At 36.1% G+C, this 18,133-nt stretch overlaps 1 protein-coding gene across 1 annotated transcript in view; it reads right to left on the bottom strand.

Annotated features, from left to right (window-relative positions):
- The window catches only part of STAM (signal transducing adaptor molecule), a 55,498-nt gene that overhangs the window by 7,982 nt on the left and 29,383 nt on the right, over positions 1-18,133 (bottom strand). Inside the window, exons 4-12 of the mRNA XM_005687980.3 lie at positions 17,985-18,080; positions 16,361-16,507; positions 12,142-12,232; positions 9,528-9,720; positions 7,927-8,021; positions 4,342-4,430; positions 2,101-2,188; positions 1,604-1,658; positions 866-1,019 (exon numbers count right to left, since the gene is read on the bottom strand). Coding sequence (XP_005688037.1) covers positions 866-1,019; positions 1,604-1,658; positions 2,101-2,188; positions 4,342-4,430; positions 7,927-8,021; positions 9,528-9,720; positions 12,142-12,232; positions 16,361-16,507; positions 17,985-18,080 — 1,008 coding nt within the window. The remainder of the gene's footprint in view (positions 1-865; positions 1,020-1,603; positions 1,659-2,100; positions 2,189-4,341; positions 4,431-7,926; positions 8,022-9,527; positions 9,721-12,141; positions 12,233-16,360; positions 16,508-17,984; positions 18,081-18,133) is intronic.

The raw sequence follows: 18,133 nt of genomic DNA, 5'->3' as shown, positions 1-18,133 counted from the left end.
ACACACAGAATCCAAAAGGTCTTCACTGTAAACACAGTTAGTCCAGTTCTCACAAAGGCAATTGTTTGTACTTTACAAAACCAACAGGAAGGGGTTCTGTTTGTCTGTTGGCTCGCGCTGGTATCATGACTCATGGGTACGTGTTGTCCAGCCCCACATTTCTCAGGTCTGGCTGCTCTTCTTCAGGGTTCTGGACCCTCCCTTCAGAAGTGGACCTCACCAAAAAACAAAAAAAATTCACCTGCACAAAGTTTATGGTACTCTGTGTGGATAAAATATGGTATCTAGTGAACTGCTCCCTATATCCTACACTTGGTGAGTTTGTGGGAAATGGGCTCTGGAAATAACTGCTGGTGTGACGAGTTTTAGGGGCCTGTGCTGCATCACACATGTTCCAATGAAATGGAACAGAAAAAAATCCAGATCAAGGCAGCTCACTGTAAAACTGAAAATGGTAGATACTCACAAGGACTTAGTAATATTAAGAAACTGTACTCACACAGACAAAAACTATCCTTCTTAACCAGAAAATTAGATGTGAAGCTTTGAAAATACCCAGACGTTTGGATCTCACAAACGTGAGATTCAATACACCTAGGGTAGAGCTAATGCATCTGTATTTTTTTTAACTTGATGGTGACTGATGTGCACTTCTGCATAAATATAATTTTTTAGAACAAGAACTATAGGTATAGTTAGCATACTATACATTGTACTTGTCAAGTGAAAAAGTCTTCTAAACTTTATTTTTACTCTGAACATTACTTTTGGGAAGTTTCACATTTTACAAAAACATAGATATTTCAAATAATCTCAAATATATTTGAAAATTTTAAATGAGATGCTTGAGCTTTTAAAAGCTTACCTGAGAACCAGAAACTCCGGATGACTGAATATAATACTGCTGATTCTGTAATTTTGCATACATGGAATACATGGGGTCTTCATTCATTAACTTGGTATACAAGGACAGGGCTTCCATCACTTTAACATTCAGTTCTGAGAGTTCTGAATGTTTTCTGAAATATTATACAAGAATGTAAAACATCACTGCTATTTAAATGTTCTAAGTAATAAGATGTATCAAAATAGCAAAAGTAGGCAAGAATGGTGTTAAGTAGACACTATTAAAAATGTAACTTGGTGACAAAAAAAATATATCTTATAGTTCAACTCCAAGGCAACCAAAAGTGTTTAAGATTTAGGTGTTGTACGGGTAAGATTTAGGTGTTGTGCGGGAAGGACTCGAGCTTACTGCACTTGACTTTACCTCAAAATATCTAGGTTTCCCTCATTAGTATTACAGATGGGTCATTTGTGAGGCTTGATGATGTCACTAACAGCAAATATGATTACAACAGTTAACCCTTATAAAAAAAAAAAAGGACTAATATTAGAAAATCCCACACACAACGGGGCGGGGGGGACAGATGGGTCTAATTTCGACTCTCAAATCTAGTGGAAAACAAGTGAAAACAGGCATATCTGTAAAAATAAAATAAAAAGGCATCTCCATTCCAAGATGCAGCTTAGAGAGCTCTGTAGGGAAGAGGGCACGCAGCACAGGCAGCACGCAGCACAGGCAGCACACACCCGGTCTCACCTATCGATATCCTCCAGCTTCTCATCAATGAGAGGCCCCATCTGGTGACACATGGCTAAGACGACGAGATGGAAGAAACGTAAGACAATGCAGCAAAAGACAGCAACTCTCTAAAAGATGTCATTTGGAATAATAAAAATTCTATCAATTAACCTTAGGCCCGCAGAACCCAAGACTGGTTTTCCTGGATATTTATAAAATCAATATTTTCGACTGACTGCACTGCTCTCAGAAAACTTCAGTACCAATCTTCATTTTACAACATTTTAACATGTTGAATAAAATATTTAATTTGGATAGAAAAGTATAAAAATTTGAATTCTACCAAAGGTTTAAACTGCATGTAAACATGAGACTGGTCACAGAAGAGCGAGAAATGTTAACAGTGTTTATATTGTCTTCAATTTTATTTAATAATAAAAGTACTCTGTAAGAGAACATTAGATATAACCCTTAATTATTTTTTACTTGTGAGGTAAATGGAAAACAAGGTTTACCTTCAAGATGAAGTAACTCTGGAAGATCTGGTTGATCATCACTGGGATCTGTACTTTGCAACATCTGTAGCAACTGGTCCATTTTATCCTACAGGAATTAAACAGTTAATATAAAAAGCAACAAATCACTCTGCCACAATGACTTCTCACTTTGTTAATTAGATAATGGATGAGCTTGTAATTCACAGATATGAAAACTTCAATTTTGCTTTAATGTATTTACTATCCATGTATTTTCTTTACTACCATGTGAAGTCACAGTCTTGAAAGCTATTTCTTCTTGTTTTCGAAACTGACAACAGAAATTCTCTTAAAGAAGAAGAAATAGAGCAACATTTAAATTTACAACATGTGAGTTCATTAATCTCTTATGTCATGCTCGTGGATTTCCGTCTCACTTTGTTTTGGAGCATCGGTAGCCTGGCCACAGTGACAGGTGTACCCTATCAAGCTGGCGTCATTACTTATGACTAACAACTCGGTTACTACTTCTCCACTGGGAAGAATACAGCAGCTGTTTTATAAGGCACAGCTCAGCTCTATTCCAGCTGTTCCTCTTCTAAGTAGCACCAGAAGGATTTATTCTACATTCCCTTTCCACCAATGTTTCAGTTTGTCATCAAAAAAAGGGAGGATGATTTGTGGTTTCTCTATTCTCCTGTGTGAAAGGCTGGAAGGCATCTCAAAGCAGTGACTCAGATCTATTTCAGAATCTTTTGTTTTAGACCAACAGAAATAAAGAAGCCATCATGACATAAATACTCGTAAGCATTGCATTAGCAGAGATGTATCTATATGTAAGTTTTAAAAATCAAAATATAGATCTCCTGTACCAAACAATATTACTATTATAATTGCAACCTCTTCTCCATTCACGGTTTTGACAAGGTTATACTACTAAGCATAGCTACTTAGATAAATTATTTAAAGACTATCAATTTGAAGCAAAGTCGTTACATAAACCAAAACAAAACTTTACAGTCTGCACAGAAGGAGAATAGTTTGAGAGATAAATTAATCACCAAGAGTGAAAATGACACAAGTATATTAAAAAACACTCTCCTGAAGTCAAAGAATTTCATATTCTGAAATAGATACTACTTTTCAAAGTAAAAGAGTCCTAATTTAAGCAGTCTAACAGAGAAGGCACATGTCAGGAAAGTGTCTGAAGTCAAAAAAAGAGAGGAGTAAAATGAGAGTCAGCTAGCAAGTGGGTAACTTCTGTCCTCTTGGCTTACAGAATTCTATACCCTATCTGAAATTATCTATCAGAGAAATGAGGTTTCTAGATAGACCCTACATGCATTTTCTTTATTAATATTTATTTACTTGGCTCTGCCAAATTCGTTACAGCACATGAGATCTTTGATCTTCTTGTGGCATGCGGGATCTAATTCCCGGACCAGGGATCACACCTGGGCCCCCAGTGTTGGGAGAGTGGAGTCTTCGCCCCTGGACCACCAGGGAAGTCCCCACGCATTTTCTGATGTCGTGCTATAACCAGAGCTGACTTCCCTGCCCCTATACAGGCCCTGGCTCTCAGCACAGCCTTCAAAAGAGTGCTCTTTGAATGTTAGTCCTCTGGCTTCCTCGAAGAAGGCTAAAAACCTACAAATCCCTTCACATATTTTAAACAGGAATTCTCACTTTTCATCATTTGTTTAAAATGTTACAAAGGATATAACTGCCAAAAAATTAACCACTGAGATTTAAAAATAAAAGCCAAGGACGTCACTAGCAGTCCAGTGCTTAGGACTCCACATTTCCAATGCAGGGGGCTTGGATTTGATAGCTGGCCGGCGAACTAAGATCTCACATTCCGTGCAGTGCAGCCAAAAAGTAAAAAGTAAAGTAAATAAATAATAAAAGTCACACATTCTTTTGAATTTATCCAAAAAGTCTCATTACAATAGGGTTTGTAACAGCAAAAAGAAAAAAAAAAAACCCACAGAGAACTGAAAACAACCTAACTGTCCAACAGCAGAATGAAGTCATGATAAACCCATGCTATGGAAGATTAAGCAGGAAGTTAAAACGAGAAGGGACAACTATACCTACTGACATGGCAAGAAGGGGACTAGAGAGGAAATTTCCAGGAGAATTTTGACTTCGTCTGTATTATATGAATTTTTATAACAACAAAATAATGCATTAATCAAGGACTGAATTTTTTAGAGAAGAGAAGAAAACCATTTCAACTTCAATATCAAGCAAGGTGCTCTCGGGCAAAAAGTCACTTACCTCATCAATGTAGGCTTGTTCTGGCTCTGGTTCTATCGTTTCTACCTGAACTTCATCACTAAATTGTACCGTCTTCTTCTCCGTTTTAACTAAAAAATATGTAACAATTATTTTTTCCATATCATAAATTTACAATTTTATCTTTAAGTTCCAGGAAAGAATCTAGGTGTTTCCTATATTCTCTTCAATCTGACACACTCAATTTAAGGGATACACCGCTAGCAGACTAAGGCAATAATGACAAAACAATACATTATGAAACTGTGCAAAGACTTCTTAATTTTCTCTTCTAAAGATTTCATGTTTTCCATAACACATACTTCACTAAAAATAAGGGCTTTATTTCTGGAACAAAGATTAATCACCTATTACAAATGAGAGTTCAGTAAACTGCTGAACAAAAAGCAAAGTTTTACAATGGTATAAATGAACTCTGCTATTTAAAATTAATCCTCTTTTCAAATTACCAGTTCTTTCAAAGAAAAATCTCCACTTTTCCACATACTCTTTCAATATAATGAATTTGGGAAGTGAGCTGTATATTCCCTGCATGACACTCAGACTTTTTTTTTACACTAAGGGAATGACATTTAGGCCAGTGGAGAACTTTACAAACGGCCTTGTCAGGGATCTGAGTTTTTCCACTAAATTAGTCTGTATTTTTTAGTTACATTATTCTTTGCAATGAAAGGGTGGTTACTAAGGGATCTGCAAACTAGAAGTACATATTTCTCTTGCTCAACGAAGCAATCTTCAAAAAGTATTCAATATATCACTAACTAGCAAGTATAAGGTTATGATTTCCACAGCAACTGACTTTCTCCAAAGTAATACTGAGAGGCACATACAGCCTTAAAGGAATGAACTTTCTTTTGGGATCTTTTTATCCATGTATCAATATAGTTGCCTTCCCCGGTGGCTCAGTGGTAAAGAATCCACCTGCCAATGCAGGAGACACAGGTTTGATCCCTGGGTCGGGAAGATTCCCTGGAGAAGAAAATGGCAACCCACGCCAGTATTCTTGCCTGGAAAATCCCATGGACAGAGGAGCCTGGGGGGCTATAGTCCATGGAGACGCACAGTCAGATAAGACTAAGCATCTAAATAACAACAAATCAATATAGTCAAGCAGTATTCATAAAAATTAAGACTCAAGGTGGAAAAAGGGGGAGCGGAAAGGGGCAGAATTAAGGAAGGAAAATAATATTTATTAAACCACTAAATGTGCTTCATGGAATACTGCATTTCCTCAATGAGTCTCCAATACAATCCTCTAAGATATACCCACCCTGTGAATGAGGTGAACAGTAGCTTAGAAAGATTACAACCAAATCAATGGGAAGGCCTGGACCTGAATGCCCATCAATCCAGCTGCACTAGCCCACACTACTGGAATACAGCCTGTGACTTTACTCTGAGAACAATAAGTCATATCACTTATATATTCTATGTTGGACTTCCCTGGTGGCTCAGACAGTAAACGCATCTGCCTACAATGAGGGAGGACCCAGGTTCGATTCCTGGGTCGGGAAGATCCACTGGAGAAGGAAATGGCAACCCACTCCAGAATATAAATGGAAAAGAGTTTAACCTCCAATAAAGGAATATATTCATCCCATAAAAGTCACAATAAAGAAAAAGTCTACATACACAAGAAATTTCAGCTTATCTCACTTTCCCATGGGAGAAAAAGGGCTACCTGCTATATATATTTCTGCCTTTTATATCCTTTTTAGATATATGACTACACATAGAAAGCTGGGACAGCCCTGCAAGGCAGACTTGCCATCCTAACAGCTGGCCGTGCCCAAGTCTGCAGTGTTTTTTCTCTTAGGAGCTAATACTGTTACTTTGTATACGTGCATTATGTTTGTGTATTATGTGTCACATGTGTATAAATATCATACACACACACATATACACATATACAATAAAGTCCTTTCACAAAATCTTACTGCCTCTTCAAAATGTAAACAAGCTGAGTAGCTCAGGCATTTCTAATGATACATTAAGTGAAGTAGACCTCTATTTCCTCATATAGAACAATGCTACAAGGATCTTGCTAACACTCCTTTTCCAAACTTGAGAACTATAACTCCATTACATAAGCTCTGATGCTCTCTTTTAGGTGGTCCAGAGTGAAACACATGAAAATAGCTAGAAAATTCACTTTAAGGCTACCTTGCTATGTGACAGGGAAGAAGGTAAGATGGCTACTTTATCCATGCGACATACTGGATCTCATCTGGAATGGACATTCAAGGCAATTCTATCCAACAACTAACTCAACATAAACAAACAAAAACAAAACAAAATCACAGATAAAAACAAAACAAAACAAAAAAACCTCACAGCAAAATACAGAAAAGTTCACCATCATTAGGCAAGGTTAAAAAATGGGCACATTATGCACTGCCATTTAAACCAGGTTCTACAGCTTGTTCTTGATTTTAACAAAAAAGAACTACATAAAGGAATGGGTATCGGAATCTGTCTGTATTAAAGTGACATAAGACATCCTGACAATAACTAGGAGACGGCACTGTTTTATCCAGTATCTGTGATGTATGTTATTAAAGCCTTCTCTTGAAAGAGAAGCATTTCTGTATTTTCAAAGAAAAGTGTATCTTTACTAATACACAGACACTTATTTATCATTTATTGCATAAACATTTATACAGTCTGTACCAAGTACTGCTATAAATAAAACAACTGAGACAAAGATCTTTTCTTAAAATTCTAGTAAACCGAAAAAGACCAAAGCAAATGGTGATTTACAACTTTCTTTGATCTCCTCTATCTGGCATTACAGAAAGATGAGATGAGCTGAGACATTTTGCCAAGATAACTAACATACAAAAACCCTTAATACTCAAAACATTTCAGTTGCTAATAGAAACCATTCTAGATGAGAACATATTTCTGCTTCCTTAAACAGAGGAAAAATATGACTAATTCCTGATGACTTAAACTTATCATTAGGAAGATTCATCACAGCATTTTGTGGAAATACAGTGGCCTGCCTACCAACGTTTCGATAGGCTACTGGCAGTTGACATCTCCTGCAATGATTATGCCTGCCCGTAATACCACTTTTCCTCCTTGGCCCCACTTTTTAGTCGGTTTCTCCTTGTCAGCAAAGCTTTGGAAATCAGAAAGTACTGACATGGTTAGGTATGGTTCCTTCTGAATATCTGACATTAAGTATAGGAAGGCCATTAAGTTGCTTAGAGGCCACTGTTTCCAAGTTTGAGGCTGGACACTAGGGAAATGAACTAACCTTAGAATAGGAAGAAATCTCCACAAGGTTACACTCCATTTGTCACACTATTATCAACTGATGATACCAAAAATACAAGATTAAATTCTACAACACTTCTTAATTTGCATTTCTGCAATGACATATAAATACACACACACACATTTTTTTTCCTAAATAAAAGTCTACAGCCTGATAAACTGACTGGGGAACTGCATTTTTAATAAACACCTTGGAGGCTCTAACATTTGAGAATTCTTGCTCCAGAAAGCTGAAAATTAGAGAATTACGGATTACTGTCCAGTGACAGACCAGAAAATACTTACTCATTTCAGGTTCAACAGTGAGATCTGCAGTCACAAAATTTGAGGGGAAGAGCCCCATGCCTTGATGGGTTTCCCCTTTCCACCAGTTGGGGTCACTAAGAGGAACAAAAAAAAGAAAGCTTTACTATAACAAAGAATCCTTATTTTTATTTATCTTTACCTTTTATGGTGTTTAACTTATATCATTACCAGATGTGAAGCCTACAAGAATCAAATGAAGAAGGAAATGAATGTAGCATTATTACAAATACGAGATGAGGTCTCAGAGAAGACATGAGACTCTAAACACAGTTCTTTTTCATATTTTGGAAGGCTAGTAAATGCTCTGAGGATCTAATATAAGGCTCTGAACTCTCTCCCTCGTGAAAGACAGATTCCCAGACTTAACTGTCAACTTCAGGCCTTCTCCGGTGGTCCAGTGGTTAAGAATCTGCCTGCCAACGCAGGGGACATGGTTTCAATCCCTGGTCTGGGAAAATCCCACATGCAGCAGGGCAACTAAGTCCACATGCTGCACTATGAAGCCCGAGCTCTAGAGCCCATGGTCCACAAGAAAAGCCAACACGGTGAAAAGCCCACCCGCCACAACTACAGTAGCCAGACCCTGCTCGTTGCAACTAGAGAAAGCCCATGCACAGCAATGAAGACCCAGCACAGCCACAAATAAAAAATAAATATTTTCTTTAAAAACTGTCAACTTCAGGTGGTTAACAGGCTCCAGCCTAACAATCTTGTGTAACAAGATAGATGGTAGACTCTGAATCCAGACCTCCATTCCTAAATCAGTGTTCTTTGTAGCACACATTAGCATATTGTCCACCCACAAGAGAACACACATGATAGTAACATCACTTGGAGCACAAAATGTTCACAAGGAACACAATACCCAGTGCATCCCCACGCTCACCACTGGATCCCCAATGCCTAGGATAAGGAAAGCTAGCCAGCACTCAAGAAAGGTTTTTTGAATGAATGAATGATCAAGGTTTCATGCAACTTCCAAATAACCAGCTCAAACTACTTCATTTTCTTTCACTCAAGAAAACATATTAGTACACAAGTGTGATCCTACAGGAATAATCTTAGATCTATTTGAATTAATCTTCAAAAAACCACTTGCAAAAAATTTTAGCACTTCATTATGAGTAACAATCACCAGTAGTCATTTTCAAGTAAACATACAACTGTGGTAAAAAAAAGAGATGCATTGTATCATCTCCCTGATGATATAAATTAATTCAATATATTATATATTTCTTATAAATTCCATAAATGCATATATATTTAGTGTATTTTCTAAAATCTTAGCTTTTTTACTAATTTAACAGTGTATAGTATTAGATAGAACCAAAAATGAATAGAGTAAACTAGGCATCCAAAACAAATAGAAAGTATTTAAGTGATAGATGAGAAAAAAATTATAAAATACAAATCCCAACAGTATGACACAAACAAAGCAACCAACTGTCTGTCCTACAGAGAAAATACCTGAGTCAATATTTGATTTTATTACGTTTGATAAGGCAGTCAGCAGGAATAAATGAAACACAGAATATATTATGTATCTTCAAGTGAATATTCAACTTAATAATAACCATCACCTGTCATCAAGAACTGTAATAATTTCTCCAGCTTTAAAAGTCAGTTCATTATCTTCAGCAGCTTCAAAGTCGTATATAGCACGAACTTTCCGGCCTTCATGTTGATGGTTAGTTAAGAGGTTGGATGTGCTTGGATACAAAGTGGAAAGGGTGGTTGACTGCTGCCTTTGCTCCTTCAGGGACAACTCAATGGCTAGAAAATAATGAGTTTAAAAAAAAAAAGAGAGAGACCCAAAATGTTAGTACACCCAACACTCCTAAGAAGTACAAAAAAGTATCTGAGGGTAAAAAGTATTTTTCTTTCAATAATGTAGTGGGAAGCTAGAACATATCCTGATATAATAATAGTGAACAAAAATAATGACATCGATTATATTCATTCATTCACAGCTGAAAGCTTAAAAAATAAATAAGCTAACAGAACAACCGAAGAGCATGATGGCTTTTTTTACTGAACAGGTACAGTTTAAAATATTCTGGGTAATAAAGTGATATAAACTCAAATCTGTTTTTTAAATTTATCTACAGATATTTTACGTTTTCTTTCATCTTCTCAGTTTATTTCTAATAGCTTAAGTTTACCAAATAATAATCAAAATCACTTTGGAAGTCAAAAGTCCCAAGCTGGAGTCCTTCACTGGGGGCTCATTAAACAGAAGTCTCAAAGATAGCATTTGAGAGCCTGTGTTTCATTGTTCCAGAGGTCATTCTCAGGTAAGCAATCTAAGAACTGGAATTCGGAAACAAACGCAATGAAGTCTCACCTAACTAACACTCCAAATAAATCTTAAATGTGTCTGCTCTATCTCCTCCCCAGTGCAGGCCATCACTCAGGCTTTGTAATGTAATCTTAATGAACTGACTACACCATTTTCAATTCAATACATAATCCCTTTTTCTCTGCCACCTCTGTTCCAAATTAATAAAAGACCAGATGAGAAAATAAAACTTTAAAATTAACCTAAGAAAAAATAGGAAATCAGGATCCTGGGAGAGAGGAAAATATCTTAAGACATTAAAAAAAAAATTGCAAAAGAAAAGCAAAAATTCTGACATCAAAATTTAAAACTTGTTTAATACAACATGCCATTATCAAAGTTAAACTATAAGCCAAAACCCAAGAGTAGACATCTCCAATAGATATAACTGAGAGAGTCATTTCCTAGGCAGGTTGATAAGAAGTCTAGGGGTCCCCAAGAAGAGAGGCGTCTGGAATTCTCAAGGAGGAAGAAAGGACAAACTTTTTTTCCTTCTCTACATTCCTTAGGATTATGTAACAACAATGTATTATGCCTGAGGACAGTCTCTGGATTAAACCTTCTGGCTAATTCTGTAAATTATGGAAGTAGACCTGCTCTTTACAAGGATTATGTAACAACAATGTATTCTGCCTGAAGACAGTCTCTGGATTAAACCTTCTGGCTAATTCTGTTATTTTAAAATGTAAACTATGGGAGTAGGTCTGGTGAGGCCTTTACAACCTCCAGACATTCTTTGGATTCATTGGAGAGTATATAACTTCATTGCTAATACTAACAAGAGGGTACTCTTTCTGCCCCCTTCTGATGCATATGTCAGAAGCTTTCTCTATCTCCTTTATACTTTAATAAAACTTTATTACACAAAAGCTCTGAGCGATCAAGTCTTGTCTCTGGCCTCGGATTGAATTCTTCTCCTCTGGGGGCCAAGAATCCCTGCATCGTGATTCAACAACAACCTTTCATAACAAGCAAAGATTGATATCCAAAATAAAAACTATATACATAGTATTACTATGAAAAAAATATAGAAAAAAAGACAATCAAAGCAGCTAATAAACATACAGAAAAGGACTGAACCTCATTAGTAATCAAGAAAATAAAAACTAAAATAATTAGGTATCATTTCAAACCCATCAGATTCACAAAAATTACTCTTTGACGATACCAAATGTCATCATGAGACTAGAAATAAGTGAATAATAAGAGCTTTCATACACTGCGGATTGGAAAGCCACAACTAGTAGCAAAGTTGAAGATGTACCTACTCCATAAGCCAACAATACCACAAAATGATCTTTCACATGTGCACACACACTGAAGAACATGAAAAAGGATACTCAATGCTGCAAACGTGTTATAGTAAAAGAAATCAGAAAATCCAGATGTCCATCAGTAGGAAGGAAGATAGACTAAACCAGGTGCTTATTAGAACCTAAAGCAGGTGCTAATACTGGAATATTATACAGCAGTTAAAACAAATGAACTTGACATAAATACCTCATTATGAATAGATCTCAAACATTGCATAAAAAAACCAGTTGCAGATAGTATGTAGAGTACAGTATTTATGAAAAAAGAATTTGCTGGAAACAAACAAGTATTTGATATTATTTATAGGTACACAGATAGTATAGTAAAAATATTATAGAAACAAGACTGAATAGACATATATGACAGTAGCTTGGAAGAGGAGAGCAAAGAAGTGATACTGAAGAGAGGAACAGAGGAGAACATAGCAGATTTCAGCTTTGGCTGTGAACTCCTATTTCCTTTATTTTTAAACATCTCAGGGGAAAAAAATATTAAGTAAGAGACCTATCATCTTCCCAAGGTCAGGGACTTAAAAAATGTACCTTTCGCTAAATCTTCCTCTTCTTTTTTGTTAGCCGCAGTACCAGGATCCTTGGCTACCAGAGCTGGGCTTGCTTTCGCTTGTTCTGCAGCCTAACCCAGAAAAAAAAAATGATATTTGAAAGCTGTTCTCAAATTTTCCTACTCCAATTAATCTAAGAACTCACAAGACCCCTCCTTGAATCAATCCACCAGACTTCTGAACAAGAAAGAAATCCAAGGGGGAGAAGTCTCCACTTTGAAAGCTGAGGCAGGACTGGAGCAAACAGACTGCGCATTCATTTCTTAGGCATGACAGAACAACCACACTTTGCCAGATGTGAGTGAGAAGGTGACATTAAAGGCAGCCAGAATGCAAACCAGCAAACACGGGCGAGAGGAGATCTCAACATTTCTGGAAAATTTTACAACCAGAAAACGGGGTGCGAGGGGAAAGGAGATGACTACTTTTAAAACATCTAGACAAGAGTTGTTTCCTTCCAGCTCAGAAGTCAGGAATCCAGATTTCTATATAATAATATAAATGCTCGTAAGATTATACTATCTTTTAAACTAAAATACCAGTAGTCAATGTTGACAATATATTATTGTCCATCTTAAACACATTTTGTAAATAAAGTACTGGACAAGTAAACAAACACACATTGATTCATGCTTATGGTGGCCATCGAGGAGAATTAGACTTCAGCCTCATTTTTCAACCATTCGATCATTTACCAGAACTGCTGGCATGCACGCACACACACACACTTTGACGCCTCTGACACACACTTGCTTCTACTCATAACGTCTTGCCCTCTAGCTCCTTTTACTCCATGCACATTTTTTCCTACTAAGTTTCAACCCACAAGTCAGGGAACAGCTAAAATATCACTTTCTCAGTGAAACATTCCTAAACCCTCTAAGTAAGCATCCCCTCCTTTGCGTTCCTCTGATTTTCAACAAGGTCCTATGACACGGGTAGTTAAGAAGGCAGGTTGTGGAGTCAGGCCAAGGTGGCGTACGTCCCAGATGTACCACTTTCTAATGCATGAACCTGGAGCCCATAAGCCTTCTTGTGTCTCAAGTTCCTCCTCTACAGAATGAGGCTGCTTACATGTCTATCTCATAACCAGGATGTGTGTTCCTTGAGGGCTGTTGTGGCAGTTTAGTCGCCAAGTCGTGTTCAACTCTTTGTGACCCCATGGATTGTAGCCCACTAGGCTCCGCTGTCCATTGGATTTTCCAGGCAAGAATATTGGAGTGGCTTGCCATTTCCTTCTCCAGGGGATCTTCTCCACCCAGGTATCAAACCCTGGTCTCCTGCATTGTAAGCATATCCTTTACCAACTGAGCTACCAGGGAGACTCCTTGAGGGTATATGGCCCTAAATATTATAAGCAATGATCGTTGACTAAATGAAAGGCAAAATATTCAACCTTATAGTAAATACAGTCTTCACATAATATATTTTATAATGTCAAACAAATGCATGAGGCATTTATTTTTAGCAAAGCTGATAAGAAAAGAGCTTTTGGACTCACTGAATAGAACATTAAGTATTTTCAATCTGACCCACCTCTAGCTGTAACCTTCCCTATATAAATATGTTTTATTATCACACACCTCTTGGTATGCTTCATCAGAGAGAACCTTTTTCATTATATATGCTTTTTGTTTCACAATTTAGTGAATTTCACAAAATAGACATATAGATCTTTTGTGGTCTGTGAAGGGATCTCTATTGGTCAAGAAGGAAGCACAGAACTGAGCTATATTAAGCTCTACATTCCTGAACTGCTCTCTTTTCAAAGTTCCTTTCTATCATCAGGTTCCAAGTATAGCAATGCTACTTATTAACCAGTCAAACGCAGCAGCAGGGCCAGCATCACTGCTCCCTCGAGGTCAAAAGTCAGTGCTATCAGAGAACCATAGCAGCAAGAGTCAGGTGACTCAGGATGACTTTTCTTAATATTTTTACATTATTTTTTTCTGTACCTGGATGAAACAACATACTTAAAAAAAAAAATCCTCATGTTTCCAGAGGCTTTTGTTAAATATGCTAACAAATATCTAGTCTGACTAAAATGTAAGCATAAGCAACTAAGTGGCTATAAAATTTGTAGGGACTTCTGCAGTTGATTCCAGATGACAGATTTTTTTTTTTTTAATTAAACAAGGAGCTCTTTACAAACAGGATTTTCAATGACAAGCTCTTCAGAAACTACTATTAAAAAAAAAAAGAAAACACCATTCTACCTCATCATAGTTTATATGCATTATACGTATTTCCTGTGGGTGAAACACAGCAGCTATAACAGAATGAGCTTTCACATACTTTATAACATCTACATGAAAAAAAGAAAAGTCACTCTTTTCTACTGCTAATCTACATCTTGAATCTTCTGAACAAGACAGGAATCCCACGTCTACACCCATCAGTACGTAAGCACTCTTCCCAGTGTTCACTCCACTTCTTATCCTTCAAATCCTAGTCCGACAGACACATATCTACTAACCTCAGTAGCAAACAGAAGGCAGGATCGTGTAGTGGAAAGAACACTGGACTGAGAGTTGGAAGGCCTGTTCCAGCTCTGTCAACCACTAGCTGTGGCCCTGGGCAAGTCACTTAATCATTCTGGGGCTCAGTACCCTCATCTGTAAAATGAGGGGATTAGATTAGAGGATCACTAGAGTGGCTCCCACAACTACCTGAGACTCGAGGTTAACCCAGTAAAGCTATGGATCAATCAGATCATTAACTCTCCTTCCTTCTCTTAGAGGAATGCAGTTTTCACTTGCACTGAAAGTCGTCCTTAAGAGCAGTGCTGCTCACGCTTTAATGTGCACAGAGTCACCGGGATCTTGTTAAAATGGAGCTAATGAATCCACTGCTTGGTGTGGCATGTTTCCACACATGAGTGAGATGACAGTTCTAACAAGCTTGTAGGTGATGATGACTACTGATGGTCCACAAACTACACTGTGAGCATCAGGCTCCAGAACAGGTACTCAGGGTACAGAAACTGATATTCCACTAAGTAGCTACACTCTTCCGTTCTCCATAGTGAGTATAGTCTTTGATCATTAAACGCTGCTTCTGTTGTCATTTTATTATACCGTATCTTGGATTATTCTGCATAAAATTATTCCTTAACTACAGAGATTTAGAAATTATATTGAGTAGTAAAAACGAGCTATCTATTATGAGTGACTATTTCACAAGACATAATTTATCATTGTAAAATTAGTCATAAGCTAATTTTTTTTCAAGTAAGAAGAAAAATATCCTGTTCTTCTTTCATTTCCAAAATATATTTCTGGATCTTCACATCTCAAGACTACTTAGATAAATCAGAAGTGCCTTAGGAAGAAAGTCTAGATAAATCACTTCATAATTCCCTTGAAATGGCCAAAACCCTGAATGCAAGCCCTTCACAACTAAGCGTTTTCCACTCATGTTATCACATCACTCATTACATTCCACCCCAAGCGGTATAGTGGGGAAAGACAATACAGTAAGTTACCAGACATTTTAAGCCTGCTTAGTCAGGTGGGCATCTTAAATAAGAGTTACCCAGAAAAGAAAAAGAATAAAAAACATCCCCTTTCATTTTTTTTTCCTGTATGACATAAGTTAGAGATTGAGCCTGTTGCATAAATAATTTTTAAGGCAAATTAAGCCTTTCAGTCAATCATATTTATTAGGAAGAGGAAAGAAGACTTCTGTGCTGGTCAGTTCTTATTAACAGGAAAGACGTTTTATGTGTTTCCCCTTCTAATGAGCCCTTTATATCTCCCTCCCATTTTAATACAGGTGCTCATAAATTTCACAGTCCAAATAACCTCTAACACATCCTTAAAATTTAAGGAAACCTTATTTTAGAGCTGTCATTCTTTGTAGATAAAATTACAACATGAAGAGCATTTAACAAGAATGTCAGCACTAACTAATAAACCAATTTGCTCTGTATCATTAAAATTATATTTAAAAAAAACTTAAACAACAAAACAGTTAATTCATTTAAAAAGAAGAAACATTAGGGAAATGGAAGTTGGAAAACATTAGCAATCCACTATATATTCTTTTTTGGCACCTTTATATGCAAGATTATTATTATTAATAAAATTCCTCTGGAGTATTAACAACTTCCTGGGTTTTGTAAGAAAAAAAGAAAAACTCAAATAAACACGGTTAACTTTAGAAACAAACTGTAACATACACAAATGTCTATAAAATACCTGAGAGCCAATAGCTGGAAACGTAACACCCTGTTCTTTCAGGTTCTTAATCATTGCTGATATTAGACTAAGCTGTGGATCATTCTTGAATTCATCTGTCCATTCAACCATAAGAGCCTTCAATTTTTCACACACTTTAGGATGACCCTGAAAAATAGAGAAAAAAATTTAACAAAAAAGCACTTTGTGTTTAATGATTTAATACCGTACTTCAGATCTCTTTTTAAATCAGAAATTATCCCTAGCTATAGGCGACACATAAGAAAACATAGATGGTTACTGGAAATAAGCTACTTTTATTTTCATACTATGGAAAAAAAAATAGATGTTACAATCACATACACCACATCAAATCAAAACATTAGATATAGAGTTACTTATTTTGGAGATCAGAAAGTTAGGACTTTTCAGAGTATTTTACAACTAAGAGAATTTCAGAGTATTTTACTCTATTTTACTGCATATGAAGAAGACAGGAAAATCTATTTTCTTTTTTTTAGATCAATAAAAAAAATAAGTTGGAAAAGAGAATAAATAATACAGTTCTTTTATTTCTAATTCCTGATTTTTTACATGCATGACTATGTTTTCCTCCAATTACTTTAATTATCTGAGGCCTGGCCTGAGGCCCACTACTGTCCATATTCCTGGAAATTTCATTTCTTCAAAACAGCATCTCCCTCTTAAGTATAAAACCAATAAGTTCACTATAAAATATATGTAAAATAAACAGAAGTTCTTTCTCTTATATGCAACTGCTTGCTTTTCAATGTAGTTGTTTATATTACTAAGTACTAAGTATACATCTTCAATTGAAGAAAATATTATATTAGAATCTCTTCATAAATAGCTGTACATTTTGAATGGACATTCAAGACATCAAAAGAATGGTAAGGAATTAGTAAAAAGAAAAAAAAACCCTAAATACAATATAACTAAATAACTGAATAAAGTAGCACAGGAAAAAATTATCACATAACCACAATGTATTAAAGAAGTCCAGAATTTTAAATTATCTCACTTCTTCACTGTTTCCTACTAAAATTTGGAAATGCTCATTTTCCCCAAAAAAACAAGAAGCATTTCCCCTCTTAACATTAAAAATAATATTTCTTAATAATTACTCCACCCACCACCAAGAAAGGCCAGAGAATGCATGAATTTTTACCGGGAAAACTTAGATATTACTTAGTAATTAAATTTTTTAAATTCCTTCAATTGCTGGATTTAAATGCCTTACATTTTGTTAAGCAGATGACCTCTGTGACTAAAAAAGCGCAATAAGAACTATGCCCAAAGTAAACTGGTAGGTTTTAATCAGATAAAAAAATGCACATATTTTTCATCAGAAGAAAGGACTGACGAAGAAAAAAGCTTAAATGTATCCTAATTTGGATTCACCAAAACCAACTCTCCAAGTTATATAAATACGTAGTCTCCTCAGCAAACCTAACATGGACTTATACATAGGATAGACATAGCCTAGAAAGAGCTAAAAAAACAAAAAAAACACAGACTAGTCCTTTGTGATTTAAAAATGTGAAGAATTGAACAATAAAATACATGTAAAATACATGAAGAAAGAAGACAGTCTTAATTCATTTCTGGAAATAATGCTCTTTACCTTGTTTAATACGTTGCTTACTTCACTAGCAAAATCTCTCGAACATACTTCTAAGTGAAAAATTTTGCCACAGTTTGATACACATGCTCCTAGAAGCTAAAAGGATAAAATCAGAAGTTAAAAGGGCTTGATTTTGGCAGACGATTTTG

The sequence above is a fragment of the Capra hircus genome, chromosome 13 (genome assembly GCF_001704415.2).
Source record: "Capra hircus breed San Clemente chromosome 13, ASM170441v1, whole genome shotgun sequence".
Classification (NCBI taxonomy): domain Eukaryota; kingdom Metazoa; phylum Chordata; class Mammalia; order Artiodactyla; family Bovidae; genus Capra; species Capra hircus.
Note: the sequence above shows the minus strand (reverse complement) of the source record. Positions and strands in the feature narration are given on the sequence as shown.